General features: G+C 41.8%; 1 protein-coding gene across 50 annotated transcripts in view; it reads right to left on the bottom strand.

Moving 5' to 3' along the window:
* SORBS1 (sorbin and SH3 domain containing 1) overlaps positions 1 to 22,819 on the bottom strand; it is a 167,375-nt gene that overhangs the window by 55,238 nt on the left and 89,318 nt on the right. For 18 of the 50 annotated variants that reach the window (XM_050305568.1, XM_050305570.1, XM_050305546.1 and 15 more), the window contains exons 1-8: positions 21,501 to 21,651; positions 12,817 to 12,872; positions 11,905 to 11,970; positions 9,856 to 9,951; positions 7,127 to 7,246; positions 5,594 to 5,620; positions 5,312 to 5,427; positions 1,551 to 1,922 (exon numbers count right to left, since the gene is read on the bottom strand). In XM_050305568.1, the coding sequence (XP_050161525.1) occupies positions 1,551 to 1,922; positions 5,312 to 5,427; positions 5,594 to 5,620; positions 7,127 to 7,246; positions 9,856 to 9,951; positions 11,905 to 11,970; positions 12,817 to 12,872; positions 21,501 to 21,532 (885 nt within the window). In that variant the 5' untranslated portion in view covers positions 21,533 to 21,651. Of the gene's footprint in view, positions 1 to 1,550; positions 1,923 to 5,311; positions 5,428 to 5,593; positions 5,621 to 7,126; positions 7,247 to 9,855; positions 9,952 to 11,904; positions 11,971 to 12,816; positions 12,873 to 21,500; positions 21,652 to 22,819 lie in introns of those variants that run through there. The other 32 variants (XM_050305560.1, XM_050305571.1, XM_050305589.1 and 29 more) reach the window with 16 other exon arrangements.

Consider the following 22,819-nt stretch of genomic DNA (forward strand, 5'->3'; position numbering starts at 1 on the left):
TGTTAGATGAAGGTGATCTTGGTCCAAGCAGCATCTGGTCAGGTCATAGACATTTCATGGGGACAGAAAAGAATCAGTGGTCTTCAGAAATATGTGTTCCCAAGAGAGAGACCCATCCCCATTTTGCTGTAATAATATTCCAAACAATGCAATTAGGAAAAAGGAGCAAGAGTCAGGGAGGAGTATAAGACTTGGGTTTGAACTTCACTTTGATAACTAAAATACAAATAAGAATCCCTCCAAGAAGAGGGATACTGGCTCAGAATAGGCTCAGGAGCCCCAGAAAAGTCACCAAAGTGGGTGAACAAAGACCATTTATATCATAGTGGAAAACAGCTCTGTGACTATATGCCTGAACTGAGCATGTCCAAAAACATTTCAAAACTCTCATCTCAAGAAAGTCAGATACAACAAAAATCTACAATTTGGATGCCTCCTGATTTTTTTCTGGAGCCTGCAGATAGGTTCCATTTAAAAAACAAACAAAAAACCACAAAAACCCCCAATCAAAAATGAAACACCAAACCCAAACTTTGATTGTTCTCTGCAATAAAAAAGTAGAAAGGCCAATGCTGAGAACTTTTGAAAATATCCTCAGTTGTTTTTTTCTTCCCCCCTTTCACATGCCTATTTGCTAGATCCCTATAGAGCCAGAGGGCAGACCAAACATCATCATGAGAGAAGGGGTTTTCTACTGAACTTCTTACTTGTCCTTACAAGCAAGCATATATATATATATTAAAAAAAAGGTGGTTTTAAGACTTCCAGTGCAAGAAAGGTCGTGTACTTTTTGCCTCCTCCCTAATTTTAACTAAGAGCTACTTTTCCTCCTTGCCCCCAAGGACTTTTTAAAATAGGCAACATGCTTAAAGAGGAACAAAACCTAACCCAAGAAGAACACAGTAAATCCCAACTGTTATGGACTGAATTCTTCAAAATTTTCAAAGGCAAGCAATTCCAAAATGAAGAGACACTCTCTGCCTAATCTATCCCACAGCACCTACATGCTTGGAAGACACTTAGCTCAGTAACTTATAACTTGTAGGTCACTGGATACTGGCAGCAATCTTACACTGATTTCATCAGGGATTTGTGTAGAGACCATATGGTCTTGTAGCTCCAAGTGGAACAGAAAGCCAGCCCTAACCTTTAACTGGTCTGCTGTTGCTGCTTTAAATGTTAATCAAACACAATTAAGGATGCTATTAAAAGAGCCTGAAGAGATCAGTTAGTTGCAGCTATTCAGTTTATACAGAATCCATTATTCTGAGCAACTCCTGTGAAGATTCTGATGGTGTGCATCACCTGGCAGAACGGGTACAAAGGGAGCCAGTCAAATGTTGCAAGAAGTCAACAGAAAGTTCAGAGCTGCACAAGGCAGGCAAAATGCATGCACTAGCACAGGATGCAAACAAGGTTTCAGTTGTCATGCTGCTGGCAGGGAGTGAGTCATCGCTCCTCTCTCAAGTTTAGTATTGCAAGGAGAAAGTAATTTTAATCTGGGAATACAAATTTAGGAAAAGGGCGAGGAGGGTACTTGGCAAGCTTACTGTATGTGAGATGACTCCAGTGGTTTCAGGCTTCAAGCCCCTGTGCAAAGCCCCTGTGACTGGAGGGACAAGTGAAGGTGGTGATGAGAAGAATGGCAGTTTCGGGTAAACAGAGGGTAATGTGCCAGATGTGGAAGGTGCTTGGTTATGGTGGGAGCCCCTCTGGAGATGTGGGGGAATGAAATCATCTAGAGTTGGAAAGGTCAAGGGTGAGCCAGGAGAAACAATCTCAGGGAATACGGAGCCTTGCCCAAAAGGAACCAGAGGCGGTGGTGGAGTGCTGGAGCTGCCTTCTTGTTGTCTGTCTGGATTAACCTGGAGGAGGGGGACTACTATAACTCCAGGTTGAGCTGTGGTGGTGGCAGTGGCATCCTGTAGGAAACAAGGTGTTGTTATGCAACGGGGGAGGACTGATACTTTAGTCTAACGCAGCCATATAGTGTCATGCAAGGAAAGTACCCAAAATGATACACAGCCCCACCAGATTTTCTTTCCTTAGGGAGACATACTTATTCAGGCTTGCAGCCCTGGCCCCTATGAACATATGCTTTTCCACAAAAATCTTCATTCCCCTCACCACCCTTCTTCTCCAATGCTGCGTAGAAAACCACAGAACAGTTCTGCATTCGCCATCACTTGAGAAGCACTAGCCATCACCATACAGAGTTTGCTTCTTTTACACCTCCCTAAAATGGAAAGATCCTCACCAGCCCAACCCAACTCCCTACAGACACCACACACACACAAGCACGCAGATCAACGTTGAGGGGGCACGCGTGGGGTGTTAAATATTATCGAGTAGAAGATCACAAGATTCAGGTGGCACAAGAAGTGCTCAGAAATTAGGTAGGAGGGAGTAAAGCATTAAGGGAACATTGTAATGAATTAAAGAACTGTTCGCACGGCTGAAAGAAAACAAGGTTATGGAGAAAACATGTACCATGCTGCGTCCCATTGCCTTGTATGGTGGCTGTCGCTGCTGAGTAAGGTAAGGCTCTTTTCTCATCCTGTCCTCTGTGGCAGTTGTGCTCTGGGGCTCTAGCACTCTGTCCCTCACAGCTTGCGGAGCTGGCGACTGAGTCCGGGAGGGTTGGCCCGCACCATAACTAACTGCGTCTTTGCTGAGGACAATGTAAAAGTACGGCCTGGGAGGAATAGGAGGAGGAGGAGCAGCAGGAAGAGACTTTTCAGTGTCTGTTACAGAGGAAACAATGTTGGTGGCTGGTGCCTGAGTGAGCTCAGCGCCCAAACTGGTGCTGGCTGCTGGGTCATGTGTGGTGCCAGCGGAATTTTGAGATGCGGCTGAGCAAGTGCTGTTAGATAAACAAGCTACATATAGTTTGCTGACCTTTTTATCCGCCTTCGTCTCATGACTGGAATTCATTCCAGCCTTACTACTGGGATCTGCCCTGTCAGGGTTGTGTTGTATGGATGATGCACCCGATGAGGAGCGACTTTCCAAGAGTGGCTGCCCAGCATGCACCTCATCTCTGGGGCCTGAAGAGGAAGAATGCCCTGCTGGCAAGCCTTGCTTCCCGCTGGGGACGGCCCCATAAGGGGTAGGTGATGACAAATAACACCGTGCACTGGTGGTTGGTGATGCACGCTGAGTATAAGGCTTGGGTGCATTCAGGTACACGCAGTCCATGATGGGCACTGGCAACAGGTTGGTCGCTTTAGTGTCAGTGCGGGGGCGCCATGCAAAGCTTTCCTCTTTGGGAAGAGGAGGACGGGGAGGAGCAAGGGCCTGCTGAGGCAGAATCAAGGAGATAGAGAAGGAGAAAGGAAGCAGTATCAAATAAAAGGAAAAAGGAAGGAAAAAAAATTAAATTCTAAGAATGAATTTGATCAGTGGACTTGGGTTAAGCAGGTTTTAATACAGCAAGAATAAAAAGCAAATACAGTATCTGGAAGGTCAGTGCAGAACTCACTCACATACATCATCTCATGCATTCTCTCTTTCTTAGCACAGCTCACTACAGCACACAAAGTTTATCCAGCTTTCACGTCTCTGCCTACATGTTTCTCTCTGGGCAAAATAAATCTCAATACTGTATTGTTTCAAGAGACCTGCACAGCAACATCCACCATGCCCCCAGGAAAGCCCAGATCAAGATTTAACATCATGGCTAACTAAACTCAGGCTCATGTATGTGGAACTAAATACTTCCCAGCACTGGGGACATTTGAATCGCAAAGCCAAATTCAGAGCTCTAGGCCATATCTGCATGTTAAGTGCACTGCTGAAAAATGAACGTTGTGAAGTTTCACCAGTGCTAATGAAAGCAGACATCATGAGAATACTGTAGCCTACCACAGCTGGCTAAGTAAAAAATCAGCATTTCTTCCTTCTAAAGGCTAGCCCCAGTTCTCTTCAGGATTTTTCCATCCTGAAAATGCTTTTGGGAAGACCGGAACAATTAAAGCTTCTCAAGAAACTGAGTTCATCAGAACTTGCCTCCAGAATCAAGATCACCAACAGAGAAATCCTGCTGCTAGTAAATAATAAGAAAAGCTTTACTGGTTTTGGTACTTAGCAACATATAGCTTGCTAACTCCAAATTGCCTGCTGACTGCAATTCCAATTAGAGTGAATATTTTTCCTGAGAAAAAAACCTGAGAATGGAGAAGTCTTAACAGTTTGCAACATTCAAATCTGAAAGCAGCATCCACTAAAATTCATCCACATATGACAAGGTGTGGTCAGTACCTATTCTTGTTACATGAATATAGATGTAGAAAAGTTTCATAAAATTACAGCTAATGTCCCAAAATCTACTGTCTTCATGCTGCCCCTCTGCCCCTCCCCACCTTCCCTGATGCATAAAGAAGTACAGAAAGGGGTTGGTAAGTGCTATTCTGAAGAGTTTCTGCCTCTGAACAGGCTCATTCTTTTTGAATTTCTTTCATTTCAGCTTAGTTTGAACAGCAGTTCTTGAGACTTCTATAACAAAGTGCACTCATGTGCATGAGTTCTCTCTCTGTTCAACAAGATTAGGAAGGGGCTACAGGACAGCTGTATGTATTGAGCAGAAATGGATCTCTCTTAATCGTGCTGCTCCTTCCCACACCTTCATTTAAGCTGTACCTTCTTCCACTTTCACTTATGATTTCAGGAACGGTGTCTGGTCTGTAGCATTGCTATAGGACCCTGATGATTGAAGCAGTCACATTGATAGAGGGAAAAGGCTTTAAAGGGACTCTGTTTCACATAAGAATGCAGTCTCTAATGAAAGGCTTCCTTACAGGCTTTCAGACTGCTTCTGTGCAGACTGAGCACCCAAAAGAAAATCATGAAGGTACACTTCTCTTAACAGATTGACTTCAACAATTTACCTTCAGGTACAAGTAACCTTTCCCTTGTTAGCTTGTATCAGTTACAGTGTTTAAACTGAAAGACATTTTCTCAATATATTATTTTGATGTAGGGTGCAACTGATTTCAGCCTGCAGCAACCTCTAGGAAATAAAACCAACATAAAATACAAAATAGTTACAGTTGACTACTTCACCTTTTTTCTGCACAAGCAGCATTGTCCTCCTCCTTCATCCACCAAGGAAACACTGTGGTGTGCCTGAATAAACGAGCTCCACAACACTTTGCTGACATAAGGGTTGTCCCCATTTTAAAGGTAGAAAAAGCTGAGGCACAGTAACTTACCCATCTGCAGCCAAGTCTGGAGTTCAGCCCAGGACTCCTGACCATGAATCCAGCGATTGAACCCAGATGGTCACCCTCAGGGTCACAGAAGAAAGGCTTACCTGTGGCTTGCTATCTGAGGAAAGGTTCGGACGCACACTCCTATAACCCTTGGCAGCCAGAGAAGACGGTTGGGCATCCCCATTGGCATCAGTAGTGGACGATGACCTCCAATCATCTATGGTGGGAAAGAAAACTCAGATCACAGAGGATTCCTTCTAGCTACAGGATAAGAGAAAGGAGAGGACTTTTCTTCCATTTTTTTTTCCTTTTTTTAATCAGGCAACAAGAAATAATTCCAATAAAGCAACAGAAGTAACAGCATAAGCAGCCAATGTTTGTACCTGTTTCTGAGTTTTCTGGCTCCAGACCTAAGCATTTCACGGAAAGGATGGACAGAGGAGGTAGGGGTGGAGGATAAGCAGAGAGGAAGAGGAAAAAAATAAACCATTACATTTACAGAAAACATGTACCAACTGAAGTTAAGAGTCAAGCTACTTCATTTCACACATAAAATGCTTTCTGACAGGGCTGCCTAATTACCATAGAGACCGGCCCTAAACATGATGCCCTCCTTGTTTCTGACCTTTGTAAACACAAGGCAATTCATTCAGAGCAATGAAGAAACAATTGTTCATTGACATTCTTATTTCAGAGGCAAAAAGGCAGCCCAGCTTGCTACTTTTTGAAGCTGCAGCTTGACATCCAGACACCGCAAATTACTGGAAACGTAGGGACCCTGTGTTCAGCCATGACACGGATTATGAAGACATATCTATCCTCATCAACATCACTATATATGATTAATTGAGATAAAGGACTGCCAACAAATAGATCAGGTTTGCAGAGTAAGTGCATGAGGGGAGTTATAAGATATGATGTCGCTTTACAATCCAGTCCCTGCAGCTACACAAAGCAGCCTCATCACATATTTACCCATCTCCCACTGGGCTCCTCCCCACCCCTCATTTTGCTGTTTAAGTTATATGCAAAAAGCTTTTCCAGCTCCAAAGTACATTTCATAAAGCGATTGAGAGAGTAACCAAAGGAAGTATTAACGAGCTGATTTCCATAGTAATGGGCTCATTGCCATTCAAGCTGTTGGAAATTTATGAAGCCATCAACAGAAAGGAGAGAGGCAACAGTGGGGGGTAAGAGTGAAGAAACAGAGAATGGCAAGCATTAAAAGAGGGTAGGTCACGGGTGGGGCAGAATGGGTGAAGACAGAGCAGAAAGTGGCACGCTGGGGCTGGAATTAATGGAATTGCCCTTTCTGCAACAATACAGTCAGAAACCATGTATGCTTTGCTTTCAAGAGCAAGTTTTACCCCCTCCCCCCTTAACGGCATCTTGCCTTTGGGAGTTCATCCTCTCTGCCAGACCCACGACACTGGCCAGGTTTGTTATGCTTTGCCTGTCTTCTACAATTAAGTAATTACACGTCTGCTATTGAAAGATGGCAGAACTCTGTGGCGACACTGTCTGTCTGGGACGCCATCCCCGCTCCCCTGACAACCCAACTGAATGCTGTGGGGGCAGGAGCACCACTCTGCTTCTTTCTGTTCCACCTCACGCCTGGGATAAAAGGAGGTGACACGGGCCAGCCAGGCGAAAAAAATTATAAAAAAAAAGAGAACTGAGAGATTCTGGCAGTGATGACAAACTTAAGCCAGTAACTGAACAGTCATGAAACCTGCACCAGGGAAAAAACACAAGTCAGTCTCTCTCTGCTGGTCTGGGTCTTGCAAGACATTTCCAACTATGCTACAGAATTCTGGGCTTTAAACCATAGCTAAAAAGTCACCCCAAGACCCTGGACTGACCTGTCTTGAGGTTAGAGTGAGTAACATATTCCAGTTAACCTTCCACCAACTTACTTTCAGGTTGTTCAACATCCTGAGGACATGGCGAGGTGATATTCCGATTCCCTTCATGGGCTGGAGTTGCCCGGAGGGTTACAGCTCCTTTTCCACTGCAGACTTTAGTGGGATCTGTTTCTACAGGAAATGCACATGCACAGAAGAGACACACAGAAAGGAATGACACAAAGCTATTAGGAGCCATCAGAGCTCTAGAGTAATTTTAGCATGGCTGCCTCCAGGTGAATCAATCTAGTAATGTTTGTGCAGATGAACGTTAGCTCTGTATTTAAAGCATTTAGAAATCAAAGCAGTTTCATATTCATGTAATTGATGAATGTAGCATTAAGTTCTGAGTTGGAGCAACAGAGCTAAGAAAGGAGGAAAAAAGGATGAATGTATGTTTGAACCAAATGTCACAGGTCCATTTGCTTTATTTGTTCTGCTTTGCATGGAGATACTGTGCTAGCAAGGACAGTCTACTATTACACCTGTGGCTCTTCTATAGGGATTTCCCAGTGGTTTAATGCAATACGATTTTTGTGCTGAAGCTTAAAATTGCCTTTTGTGGAGGACTGAAAGAGGAAAAAAAAAGACTTATAACCACTGAAAGCCAAAATCTTGTAGCTATGTTGAATATGATCTAAAAGCAGGGCACTGCAAGCCACCTCTTTGCTATGTCCCTGTTTCATGGCAGTGTTTCATCTTCTGACACAGGAACCCAGATCCAAAACCTAGAAGGAGATTTAACATATATCTGTTCAGATTAACCTGCGAGTCAGATACCAGATCATACCAGTGTCCTTGCTGAGGCACAGTTCAGCACAGCTTCCGTGCAGGCTTACCTTTGTGCATTTCAGTCCATGGATTTGGGGTTTCTCCTCCTGTCATCCTATTAAGTAATAATAAACCAGTACCTCAAAGCTATCTTTCTCCCTCTACATAAAATCTTTCTGGAGAGTTGTTTCCTTTCAGATACCTATAGAAACAACAAGCCTAAAGAATCTCTCACTTCTCTAAGCTACTTCCACAGAAAAACACATCACGATCCCTTCTCATGCACTATTAGTAACCCAGTAGCTGCCATCAGACTTCACTTTGACCTACCTACCTAGAGATACCTACTATGACACTACACTGGAAGCATGAAGAGATAATGAGTACATGTTGCATTACATGAGTGACAACATAATGATTTTGATATTTTCATGAGATGAGGATCATATCTCTGCATTTTGAGGGATGCAGCTCCTCTCCAGATCCATATTTAGGACTGTGGAAAGGATGGTGTAAGTAAGAAATCAGAGGATACTTTACTACAATTCAGCCTCTAGTTAACTTAGGCAGCCTCTGTGAAGGGAAAAACTATCCATGCAGACATATAAAAAGCTGTTTAATTCTAAAATATGACACATTTGCACTCACACCACACACCTGATCACAACCTAAGATCACCCAAATGCCTCGTGAAATAGAAGTTGACTTCTCCAATTGATTTTCATTTGATTCAGAAAGGGTCAGGATTCCTTTTGCCCAAGAGTGCAGTTCTGGCTATCACTTCCATCTATGCTGCACAACATGCAGCCCAAGGACTCTATGGACTCACTTTCTAACCACAGGACAAAGGTTTAAGTTCCAAGACTCCAGTTATAAGAGTGCTGGAACTCTAAGGTATGGACACACTGCTGGGAGTCACTGGGCCTAATTTAGACATCCACAAAGAGTGCAGGGTAGCTGTTCTACAACCCTATGCCTGTATTCCCTTCACAGGCACTGAAGAGAAATGGAAACACTGAAAGTTCAACATGTCATATATGACTAAATATCTTCTTCATCATATTGGAGCAGAATCAAATTTGGGAATCAATGCCTTTTTTTCATTTATTTTTCATACAACATATTAAACCTGTATACTAAACCAAAAAAATAATAGAAAAAAATGGTCTGAACTAAAAAAAAAAGCATTTTGAAAATGTTTGAAAATAAAATCTTGCCAGACTATTTCATCTTGAGAGATGAAGAGAAATACTTAAGATGTTGAATTCCCTCACAGTTTAGGTGAAATGACAGGAAACAGAAATCTGAGTTTCTCAGCATAGAAATACAGCAAATGATAATAAACAGGACATTAGCACTGTACTAGTCCAACAAAGCACATGTGTAACAAATTAGGAGAGACAAACAGTATCAGCTAGACTAGTCTGATTGTCCAAATCCAGGAAAGTACAAGAATAATCTTGTACTTTTAGTGCGCAAGCATGTTGTGCTTGTGGAGGGGTGACAGGCAGCCTAACATCCTTCCTTATTCATATAAAGATTAAATTCAGTGTGTGTAGAGAAAAAAACCATCCCACCAACGCTGAACTATGCTTGAACCATCTCTTTTCATAACGACCAAAGATATGCAGGAAACATCCTTTGGTTCATCAGGAGTTTGATTCAAAATGAGTCTGTAATAATAGTATTTTTCATAATCAAGCATTAGTAGAAGAGCTTACAATGATCCCAGATTCAAGCAGACACAATTATGTCTGCAGAGGAGCAGCATAATTGAGAACAGTGCATTGTGCCATCAAGAGCTAACTGCATTACCTACTGATGAAATCTACAGCTCTGGGAGGAGTGAGAAGAGGATGAAGCTGAGAACTAGCCAAAGCGCGTGGGTGAAGCAGAGAGACAGAAAGGGAGAGAGAAGAGAGAGAATGATGGCCAACTAATGCGTGGCAGGGGAGGAAGGAAGAAGATACCTGTAGGCAGCACTAGGTGAGGAGAACTTTTCACTTTCTTCACAGGGATTATTTTAACGGCAGAAATAGAGCGTGTACATAAAGGGACGCCAACAGCTGCAAACACAAAAGTGTAAATGGCACATCCAAAAAGGGAAGAACAGAGTTTGGGAAGCATGCCACAAAATTTTCTAATGTACTTGGAGACACAATAGCAGGAAATTTCAAATACAAAAGCAGTCTACAGAGCAATGATGCAACCGTTAAAAATATCCCTCAGTTCACCCTAATTCAGGATGTGTCTGTTTTATGCAGCATACAGAACTGCTTACTGAATGGACTAACTGCTGACTGCCATGATGCTGCAGGCAAAAAGGATCTGGAAGCATTAGTTTTTAGAAGCCATCAAAAAATTTTAGTGTAGTCATTTAACTGAGGTACACTACATGCAAAAATAAAGATGTTAAGTAAAACATTAATATGGCTCAGTTAAAACAAAGTGAAAAAACAAGGACTGAAATGTTGAGAGAAAAACATTGCACAAATTCTGAATTTTATGGCACATATTTAACAATATGTGCAACAGAAGGAAGTGAAATGTGAAATCATCTTGAAAATAGTCCCATACCAAAGGGTAGCATCCACATAGTTATTTCAGAAAAAAACCCCATCTGTATAAACAGTAAATTGAAGAGATTTCTACTGGACTCCATCAGCTAGCACACTATTTATGCTGGGGGTAGTAACATTGAGGAAAATCACACATATCACTAAGCAAAATCCTAGCAATTGTTACAAAACCATTCAAATCAACTGGTACAAAGAGGGATCATTGTGAAAAAAGGCAAAACTACTCAGAGGTGAAGCTCAACAGAATGTCCCAAGATAAACATCCTGGGTATCATCCCTCTACCAGAATAACTTGTGTTCTTGATTTCTGCAGGGCCAGGATTCTCTCCTTTAAAACCTGTTTTCTGCATGTATTAGCTGCAAAATGCTAGATGCCTCCTCACGTTCCACGGCATCTCTCTCAAGCCTGCAAAATCAGGAGTAAGAGGAACCCCATTCCCAGCACTTTACACACTAATACTGAGCACTGGGCTAGCTTGAGGGAGACGTTGACATCACGATAGTGTGTACACCCCCCTCTTGTGGCAGATCTTTCTGATTCCCGGCAAAACTGGAAAGCACAGACTTCATCAACCTAGAAAAAGGATCTCAAGCAAAAGGATGGGGGAAATGCTCAATAGATTTTCTTCAAACTTCAGAAAATCATTAGTTTTTAATTTGATAGGATTGTTTTGAGTTTTTTTCATAAAAGAAGAACCCAAATAAAATCCTGTTTTCCGTGCTTCTCCCTGAGCACTAGAGACCCTGTGAATACAACAGATCCCAAATCAAACAGCCTGTGGTTTAGGAAACAATCCTAATTCTGTTCTGCTCTGAAACTGACTGAATTTATCCATCCACAATGCAGTCAAAATACCAACCACTATAAAAAGACATCAAAGGAAAAGAAAGGAAATTAAACCAGTAGAAAAGCAACCCATACAACCACATACTTCCACCCTGCCAAAAGAGACACTATCACCATAAAACCCAGAGTGCTATAAAGCACATTGCAAACCCGTTGATGTTAATATGAAGACTACTTTGCTTAGGTTTTTTAAATCACTTAAATGGTTAGTTCCTGCCCTTTAATCCTGATCTTAAGCCTCCCCCTCTCACTGACACAGGCACCCATAAACCCATGCTGTCTCAGCACACTAAGATACTGATTCACAGGTGCTCACAAGTACCTCAAGTAGTGTACAGCTTTGCTCAAAACAGCACTAAAAATATACAACGAGGCAAGTCCAGCCTGCCACTTTTAAGAGACAAAGAACACTTGTTGAGCTAAGAAACGCTGCTGCTATTAGCATGGTGCAGCACAAGGCTCTTCTTGTATCAGTTGCCAAGCAAACTAAATTTGGAAACCCCTGCTACAGTGAATTTCCGGGGAAATCAACCACATCACGCAGCTGACATGCAGGGGGAGCTGCAGAGGTGTCTCTGAAGCTCTTAACCCACCTTTTTCTTGTCCATTGCTGCTCAGCCCATTGACAACAGTTTTTGCAACATCAATTTCTTCGTGTTCTGCAAGACAAATGCAGAAGCGGTTTTCAAGACAGATTTTTAAAGTCTGCAACGTCCTCAGCTGACTTGAATAAAACTGGCTCTTGTGAATTCAGAGAAACATAGGAGACAGTGCTTGAAAGGACCACCAAAGGTCATCTAAAGCCCTATTCCTGAACCATTACAGAAACAAATCTACCTCTGTCACTGCTGACAAATGTTTTCCTAATGAGTTCTTACAAACTTCCAGCTTCAACCTAAAGCAACCTGTTCCAGTGCTTCATAGCCCATGAGCTTATCAGTGCTTAAACCAAGTTCTGAGGTCATGGTTTTCTGGACTCTCTTCAAACAGTTCACATTTTTCTCAAAATGTGGTGCCAAAATCAGGACATGATACTTCAGCTGAGGCTTGCTAAGATGCTAAAATCAAGTGGCAATATTATTCCATAGATCCTACATATGGCACTTCAGTATGGCATCTTCTTTGGTTTTCATTCTGATTTATCCTGTTCCCTGGGCAAGGCCAGAAGTTTTCCTCTTCCCAGCCAGCCCTCATTTCCTGGTCCCTTGTTTTTCTTTGAACAGCTGATTTTTCCTATCCAGATGTCAAACTCTGAATTCATCTCTACAAAAACATACCAAATTCAGATAATTTTTTCAGGTAATCAGTAATTCTGAATTCTTGTATTCCAAACTGAAATAAGCCAAAGTGGCCTACTCCAGCTCAAGATGTTTCTGGTAATTTTTTTAGCATTATGGGTCAAATTCAAACAACCAATGTGAATAATTGCATCAGAAACGGCAAGAATATTATGAGTAATAAAAAGGAAGGCCAATGGCGGCAAGTAGAAAACAGCAGAGACTTACCAGAGCTCATTGTGGCAGAGGGACTTTCCTTTTTTACTTCTGGATTTTGTTTATGTCTGTTTAAAGGGAAAGGCAGAATGATTACATTATGTTTCATGTCAGCCTAGACAGCACTGGACACGATCCTGAACATTCACAAGAGTCAAGACAGTTTCTTTAAAAAAATTAGTTTCAAACGCCAAATGGATTTGTGTTGAGCACCAGATACATTTTTTGCTGATAATTATCAGAAATTAAAGAGTATTTCCACCCAATATAGGTACTACTTCCAGATTTAAGACTAATCTTTACTATTAAATTAAACTATACTGATTAAAGCCTGAGTCTATACAGGGCAAAGTACAAGTCTGCCTAGTTTCTAATACATAAAACATGCATCACCTTTAAAAAAAAAAAAAATTAAAAAATCAAAGTGACACTAAAAGCTTTGAAAACCTCAACTTAGAGCATTTCCATATTTCAAGGCAATCTGTTGCTCAGACTAAAGTTTGTCTCTCCTTTGAAAGATATTACATTACAGAAGAGATGCACTTGTCAAAATGCCTATTAACTTCTACACCAATCATTTCCAGTTCTATGATGCTGCTGATATTTTCAGGATCAGACTCCAGTAAGTGAAACTTGAAAATTGTAAGTTTTAATCCTTCTGGGACCAAAGGCAGTGGAATTACCAACCCAAGGGAAAAAATACCAGATGGGGATCAGAAGAGAAAAAAGTTAAATTTCATGGTTATGACAGTCTACAGAGGACAACTGTGAGGCTTATTTGTACTCACTCCTGTGGGGACTTGATACCTGCAGCAAACAAACAGGTTTCAGTGTCACAGATTCCAGTTTGAATAGCCAAAGAGCAGCCTTTCTACAAAACAAGTCCATGACAAGATCTCTCAACTCTCTAAAGGTCCTAGGTTGAATCAAAACCTCTTTAAAATCTTGTGTTCCAATCTCCACCTCCCCCCCCCAAAAAAAAAAAAAGTTAGTGCTAAAGAGAGTGAGATCAAGCATAACTTCAGACAATTAATGGCTTCCATGACACAAACAGAATTATGTATCTGAAACCACGAAATCACACACAAACAAGGACTGCAATCAGTGAAGTATAGAGGAAAATTGCTCAGAGAAACAAGAAACTAAACAAGAGAGTTGGAGATATTTGTTTTCTTGTTACATGAACTGGAGGTAGCAGTGGGACATTGTAAGAGGTGGAAATTTTCTTCAGGGAATTGAATTTGCTCTCTTGCTTCAAGTGTCCCCATCCTTAACTAGCATTTGTTTCATACCAGCCAGAATATAATGAGCATGTTCAACAGTCACTCAAAAGGAAAGAAAATTCAACAAGCAAATATAGTAACAGATGAGTCCATAAAACCAGCCAATATCTGGGCTCCCCAGCATGCCACCCTAGGAACAGCTGCCCATACTTAATTATTTAAATATTTTTGTTCACTGAAATAACCATTCAGGATATATATTGCGGGCTGGTGAAGGCTCAGCAGGATGCAGCCTAACTCCAAGATGATCCCAGTAAAATACACTGTAAAGTGAAGGGTGCAGTCTAAAACCAGTCAACAAAAACCGAGTCCAAATTAAAGGTCTGCTGCCTGATTTTGCCTGCCCATACAGTGTCTGCTTTTTGTTTCTACCATTTCATATTAGGAGTGAGTACCCTAAAATAGTAATGGTTGACACAGCCTGAAAATACAGACAAATGTACTAAATAACAATGGCCTTTCTGATCTCCAAATGTTTCCACTACAGAAAGGTGCCTTAGTTCAAGTAAACCAGAAAGAAATAGCCTAAAATGATAGCTTATCCAGCCTAAGGAGGTTTGTAGCAATATCACACTCTTCTACACATAGAGAAATGTTACATGCTAATCTGACTGGGATAAATACAAGTCCTTCCATGGGGCAGGGAGAATACCACAACAAAGGGCAGTACTGCAAAAAATCTCAACCCAGCTGTAGGATTAATCCCTCTCTGAAGCTGAGGAGGTTGCTGGTACCCTGAAGTTTTAACTCAACACTGGCCCTTTCCATAGACTTCATGCAAGTCAACACAAAGTTTCTTCCACTTTAAACATTCCCAAAAGGTTGCAATGCTTTCCTCTGATATAGAAGATAAAAAAGGAGAGGAAAAATAATTTAGTGTGTTACCTTTTCAGGGTAGAAAGCGGATTTACTAGGTCTCATGTCTGGGCAAAGGCAGGGTCTACTACTGTTGCAATCCCAGAGCAACACATGTTCCCTTCCACAATGGCAGTATCTGAGCAATTAAACTCGTGACCACATGCTTTATACTTTTTAAACAGCCATTTCTTTAGAAACAGCGACATCACAAATGCCATAAAACTCTGTTTTCAGTGATGTCTTTTTGATTCAAGAGTGTTGACATTGCTTACAGTGTGAAGTCCTGGCTTCCATTGCATTAAGAAAAGCATTTAGAAAAAAAAAAAAAAGAAGGTACAATCATTTAGCATTAATAGAACAAATTATTTTTTACAAAAAGGTTATTTGAGGCTAAAAATAAAGTGATAATTAAAGAAGCTCACTAAAATGAAAGATCAGAACTAGATCTAGAAAAATTACTTTCCCACATATCCCCACACTTCCTAGAAATTATAGAATTCAATTAAAATAACAAACATCCAGTATTCACTCACTGTGAAACTAATCCACATCATTCACGCACACAAACATATGCTTAATGTAAGCTCACATACACAGAATGGATTCAGCGTATTGAGGATGAGTGGAACCAACCCTGAGCTCCTGGGTTAGTCTCACTCCAGAAAGTCCATTTAAAAGTTGATTTTGATCGGTTGAGAATCTGCATACAGAAACTTGCTGTATACAGGTAGAATTAACTCTTGTTTAGATTGACATCTGCATGTTTGGAGTTGAGAACATGCTTTGGCACTTCTTTGCATCAGGGCTACAGTTACTCTAGCTGTCTCCTGTGTACTTAACCCAAACCACATACTGATGTCCTATTAGGCCTATCTCAGCCCTGAGCTGCTCTTGGGACCAGACAGACCAGCCAGATTGCATACCTGGCTCCATGGCCCCACTACAGCAAACTGTTGGCTGCTCTAACACCTGGGAAGGTACACGCTGTAAGCCAGTGTGCCATGAATGTTTGGATGTAACATCCTTAGACAGAGCAGTCTCTGCCAGGTTGGACAGGCAGGTTGTCCCTGGGAGCAAGTGGGTCTGGAAACATTTGCTGCTCCCAGTTCACCTCAAGAACTTTGTGTAGACATGGCCAAGCCATTCCTTAGACATTGATGCAATTATGCACAGCAGCACTTCAGAAGGAATCCTTTCAAAGGGAACCAAGAATGAGGTCCCTCATGTCAGTATTAAAAACAGAGGAACCCATACTGACAGATCAGGCAAAGAAAATAAAAAGAATTTTAAAAAGTACTCCAAAACAAAACCCCCAAGTGTCTCCTTCCAGCTCCCTGCTCTAACCAGCTAACCAGTACCTCCTTGCCAGTCTGGAACTAGTGCCTTTCCTGAAATGTGACAGACATAGCAACAAAGGTTTCAAAGCTGCAAACGTTCTAAACACAATAAAAGGTAATGAATTCCTCAGGGCATAAGCCAGCAGCTGTAACCCTGAGCGTGCCAATGTCCATATGTAACATCCACCAACTCCTTGTCAGTTCAGTCCTACCTCTAGGCGGATGTTTAACATTTCCTTCCTCCCTTTCACCCCCCAGCACATTTCTTCCAAGGCTGCAGTTCCTTCCCTACTTGGTGTGGAAAAGAGAGCAGTATGTTCAGAAGCCTATTTAGGAGGAATGCAGATAAGTGGCAACTACTTCTGTACAGTGTGTCTGGATTATCTCACATGTTCTAAAGGTTTGAGCACTCCCCCTGCAATGGCAGGGGGTAACAAACAGCTCATTAATAGTTCTGAGCAAGGACACACGCTCTTAAGTCACTGGTATCTCAGCTAGGAGTCGCAGGCGGTGGTTATTTTTGGTGGTCTAATGCGAGTGTGGGGAGAAGCAACTTCCTTTCGTTTCTTCTCTTATTATTGACAGCTCTGATGACTCATATAGGATTTTAAAACAATTGCTAGACATGAGATGGGCATTCAAAACTTACTGGGCTGGTCCTTTATGTTCCTGAGATTTAGACTCCTGCTTTATTTTCTCAGTTCTGAGTTTTTCCCATTTTCAAAGTTTTCTCTATATATACACGAGTTTTAATTGGTTTGTGGCTGCATTTAAATTAAATATCAAATTCTTATTTATATTATTATAATCTAGGAGTTGAGGCTTTCAGAAGAATGGTAAGTTTTCAGACTTAAACGATTATTAACAATCACAAAACTTACTTTTTACCTGATCAGGTCTTACACATCACTGGTACCACTCATTTGTTTCACCCCCAGCTCAGACCCTTTCTCACAATGCCACCCAGTCTCCCTGACCCAAAGGCTCTGCTCAATGAGCCATGTCAGCAATGTGGAGTCCCATATCTGCAAAGATGGCAAACAGCTCCACTGCAGTTAGTGCCTCCTATCAGCAGGTTCCTCTGCTTAAAGGAACTTGCTGGAAAGCACATCTCTGTACTTCTCACTTTGCATCACATAAAACGTGGCAAGAAAAAAAATAATTAGAATACAGTAGGCAGCGCCAGGTTAACCCAGGCAATCAGCTCTCTCCAAGTATCATTATTCTTTTATTCTGAAGTACTGCAATACATTGCCTGTCATTTTTATTTTAAGGGTTCAAGAACATCTTGTCATTCCTTCAGAATACGTTATGCTCCTAAGAATAAATGTCATGAAAAGACTGAGCAAGTAAGCAATGCACAAAGAATCATACCAATTCTGTACAAAACAACAACATCCCCAAGCTCTTCAGCACATGTTAAGACAGCGAAGAGAGAGCACTGAAAGATCACTAAATGAAACAAATGGCAGCATTAAACACCAGCTTGGGTAAGATGTTCTTATAAATAAATGAACTTACGGCTGTTACAATAAACAAACACAGCACATTTCATATGCACTATTACTTCTCTTTTTTCTTTTAATATAATGTATGTTTGTTTTCTTCCTAATTGGTAAAATTAAGTTATGTGGGGCATATGTGCCAGGTTTTGGGAAATGTAAGAGGCATGTGCCTCTCTCAATAATAAAAGTCAAAAAGGAAATGTAAACTAGGAGATGTGGCTTTAAGACTTCAGAGATGCTTTTGAACTAAGTCATCTTACAGTCATCAACTTCAGAGTAAACAAAGTTTATCTGCAACCTGAGTTAACTCAGTTCAAGGTCACCACTTTTGGAGCAGAGGGCAGAAAAGGATCTCCTGGGTCATCAGGCCTACTCCCATGCTATTGCAGGCAACTGTGTCATACAATACTGTGCAAGAACACTTCACATTCCAGCTTAAAACTGGTAAGGTTTCCCGCCTCCACCACTCCTCCTGGAAGCCTGCTCCAGAACTCATTCCTCTTATGGCTTGAATGTTTTTTCTAATTTGCAATCTTAATTAAATTCATGAACAGCTACAGCTAAATTGTTTTGCACCAACACAATCTTTTTGTTTAAGTAGCTGTTCCTCCTTACGCTTACCCCCATCCGTGCATTTTCAGAAAGCAGTTGCACCTCTGAGTCTTCCTTTTACAAGCCTGTAAACAAGCATTTCCAATTAAATTGGTTGGTATGTTGTCACCCATCTCATTAAAATCTGGCAAATAGCAGAAGACTGTAATAGGTCATCAGGTCAAAGTCTAAACTCCACTTAACGTCACAGAACCAGAGAACAAAGCCTACAGCCGACATGCCCAACAGCTGTAAAGGTAAATCAGCTTTTTTGGTCCATTCTCATTCCAGTCTGTCTACTAAATTGAATTCCATGACCATGTCTATGGGAACCTCCCTGCAAAGAAACAGACAATTTCACACCAGCCACTGAACCTTCCCTAAGTGACATTGACTTACACCTGGAGGGTTGTAGGGATGAAAAGTGGTTCCTGCTTGAGCCATCAAGCTCCTGCTCGGCTACAGACTCAGGGCTTGAAAAACAGCCATCCAGAGGGTTTTTTTGGCACAGAGCAAACTCGACATACAATGCATCACCGGTTCCCTCTGGGTAAGTTAACTGCTCACATCCATCACCTCACAGTCAAAAACATTTCTTCTCATGATAAGAGATTCTAAATGCACTGTAACTGGGCTTTGACTTCCTCCTGAGTCTGTCATGATTGCCCTTTGTCTTTAGTATTTGATGGCTGAGATCATGGTGACAGCAGCTTTGGCGCATGTATCTTGGGTGTCTGCTGAAGAAACAAATGCCTTTATGCCACACCCATATGCCCAAGCAGCTCACATTAACATTTTGAAACTTCAGAAAGAAAAATAAAATTTTCTAGGTTATTTTATTTCAAATCTCACATTCATCTTAGGAGGAGACACAAAGCACAGCATTTGAAAGCAGCAGAAGCTGAGATTTCTGTTCAGATTTACCTGTGATAGGTATGCTTACACCTCATAGATGGGAGCATTATATAAACAAGCCAATGTACATCCTATACAAGTGAGCTCACTGAGCTCAGCTCTCAGGCTGCCAGCTCCAGAGGGAGAGATGTCAATGACTTAACAGCACACCACAACCTGGGACTGTTCAGGACCCTTAACTGAGATTCATACAGGAATTGTGCAGGGAGCACGTAACTACTGAAATTGGGATTTTGTTATATTTAAGGGGTAACTAATTCAGTGACACCTGATTTATCTTCATTGTAAGAGCAAAATCTTTCAGACAATCTGCAATGGCCACACCTAGCCAAGAGGATGCTGGTTTCATTCTTCAGCTGGAAGTAATGGAAGATTTATTGAGTTCAAGCTCCTGTGAAACTACTTGTCAGAGTAGTGCAGCTGGGGTGCTCTGGGTACTGCACTTAACTCTGTACACCTCTGATATGGGGCCACTTGTGTCTCTGCAGAACAACTGCTGTAAATAAACAGACACAAATTCCAGAAGCCCTCATTATGTATAACAATGGATCCATTCAGCTGACTGTGAGATTGGGGGACACAAACAGTGCATTGCATTTACTATAGTGAATGGCATTCTATAAATACTATCAATTAGATCATCTAAACAACATCCAGCAGCTTCCCTTGCATGATTTTGTATAACAAAGACTACAAAGGCTGTCTTCACCTCTGTCACACACTATCAAACAGTGAAGTAGTAAATAAGAGGAAGTTGCATTAAGTAGAAATACTAATTAGAGATTGACAAGTGTTACAAAGTTCAAATCCAGTTTACAAACATTTCACAAAAATGGGGGTAGAGAGAATGTACTGATGCACCCCTGACATATAAAACATACTTAAATGCTACAGACCACCTTATACCATCCCAGACATCCTAAGACTTCCAGTTGTGCAAGGCAGAGGAATTGCACAGGCATTAATGAGTGCTCACTGTGGCAACCACACCAAACATTAATTTTTAATTATGACCTCTTCTAGCATTATCTGCTCGGAAGCTTTGTACAAACACTGACTAAGCAAGAGCTAACACTTTCAAGGTGTATAGGTGATACTTTACACAGAGGTGGAAGACTTGGGCCTCTATTCTACGCAACATCTGAAATCAGCTGACTGGCACAGTGTAACAGGGTCTTACAGATATCAGCCTTACAGGTTGGTTTTTTTTTTTTAGTTTCAGAATAAACAAAATCAGTTTGAGAGTTGGTCTCATTTACACACAACTGCAACAACCTCCAGGGAACTACATATAGCTAAGTCAAACCAACGCACATGGACAACCAGGCACACAATACTTCCAACACACCTCTGACAAGCAAATTGAAATTAGACAGGGTCATTTTCCTTAGCCTTTGCCAGCCTGGAAGCATTGGTACTCTAGAAAAATTGCCATGGAACTGATTCATCTACCTGGGTATCAGACACAATATGGTCTCAGCAAAACTCAAAAGGCTGGTGGTCACTGTCAGGCATCCAAGGCCAGACAGCAAACCTGTGCCTGTCAGGGAATTCAGGCTGGAGTGCTGGCTTGCTAGCCTTGCTGGACTGTGCTGCTTCTAAAGTCACCTACACACTAGAATGAAGAACACAGCAACTGCCTCTCTACTCACTACTGAAAACACTTGCAGGAAACCAAACCGATGGGTCAAGCAACAATCTGATACTCCAAATGTCTCCAGAAATAGAAGAAGGGTACATTCCAGAAGCCAGTCCTCATTTTCACTTCCCTCTGACTCCTACAGCCTCAAGTGACCAAATCCACATATTGCTGAGAACTCCACATCCACTCTCTTCACTTTCCTTTTAGTAACAGCCTCAGAATCAGCATTCAGGAACTGCTTTCAATCTCTCCTTCCCATAACATACTTAGGAGAAAGATCCAATCACAAATGGTTAGGAGGCAAGGAGATGCCCATTTCTCTTAGTGAGAACACAAATCCATGTATTACTACCTTGATATTGCCTCTTTTCCCAATCAGCAACTGGAAATACCTATCCAAATGAAAGCAGCATTCTGAAAAGCAGTGTGCACTGCCCCACCAGACCCACCCACTCAGTGTACATTAGCATATGCCAGTGCCAAGTACAGTCCTGAGAATTTAGCTCACAGCAGCTCAAGGAGAGCTAGATTTGACTGAGACTAAAAACCCTACCAGTGTCCTTACCTTGATTCAGGCTTTTCAATCAATGGTGCCATTTTCTTAGTCTCTTGATTTCATTCCATGAGAGGTATGAAAGAGTTAAGGAAACCTTTCACTTTGTTGCCCAGTCACTTGGCTGCTGAGATGTAACAAGAAATTTGTGGAGGCATCTCTCTCTCTCTCTGGCACCCTTAAATACTTTGCTCCTCCTACTGCTGTGCTTTAATTAGCCAGCTGGTTCTTAGTCACTCCATCCTGTCACTAGGCTTGCTCACCAACAGCCACCCCCACCCAGCCTGCCTGTCACTCCCCTGCCCCTCTCAGCACGAAGGACACTGACTCTTCCTGCAGCTCTGGAGGTGGGGAAGGGAAAAAGATTCGAGGTGACACTCCATGGTAGCTTTAGTATGGGATGCATTTCAGAAAAGAAGGAGCAGAAAGACTTTGAAGACATATTAAAGTACTTGAAAAAGCACCTTTTTTTTTTTTTTTTTAAACCAGGCAGCATCTGCTTGTCAAGGAAGGAAAATTTTCATTAGCATTGGACATGACAGATCCTGTTTCAATGGGTAGGAGCTGAAGGGGCAGCTAAAGTTTCTGCATTTGGCAGCTGAGATTTGTAACATAAATACCTGACATGACACAAGGGGAAACTAACTGCTTACATATTATATGCCCACTCCATGGGCATCATAACAGGCATCAAAGAAGCTTCTGAGCCACAAGCTATATCACGGTGCCCCTAGAGTGGAGTGTCCTCACCACAGAGCAGCTTAGCTTCCCTTTAGGCAACCTAAGACTTGCACTGGAGTGGAGGAAGTGCCAGCTTTTAAGAGAGCGAGGGTATACTCATATATCCCCAGGCCTGGGCAGCCTGTCGGTGAGCAAGGTGAGTTGCAGCACAGAATCACCCTTCCTTCCACAGCAAATGCCTACTAAACAAACCACTGGGAATAGGACTTCTTCAACTCAATCCTTGAAGTTGGCTAATGCAAGACCAAGTGGTAGCTTAACAGTGGAAGTAATTTGAAAGAACCCCCAAGTCCTTTGCTACTTTCCTTGTCACCAGCACTGCTGGCTTTCATGACTGACACTCCTGAGTGTCTCCATTTGCCGCCTGTCTCTGGATTTTGGTTCCTCAAATACTCATGTACAGGCATTGATCTGCTGCCACACTCACAGATTAGTAAAATATACTGAAAGTTACTGCAAGATGAACATTAGCATTCAAACAAGACCTAGAAAGCAGCAGAGATGGCAAGAGTTGCTGGTTGCAGAAGGGCACAGAGCAAACTTTGTGAGTCAATGCTTACTCTAACTTCTGACTCTCATTAAAATGTTAG

Source organism: Myiozetetes cayanensis, unplaced genomic scaffold (genome assembly GCF_022539395.1).
Source record: "Myiozetetes cayanensis isolate MyiCay16 unplaced genomic scaffold, myiCay2020 scf10, whole genome shotgun sequence".
In the NCBI taxonomy this organism is placed as follows: domain Eukaryota; kingdom Metazoa; phylum Chordata; class Aves; order Passeriformes; family Tyrannidae; genus Myiozetetes; species Myiozetetes cayanensis.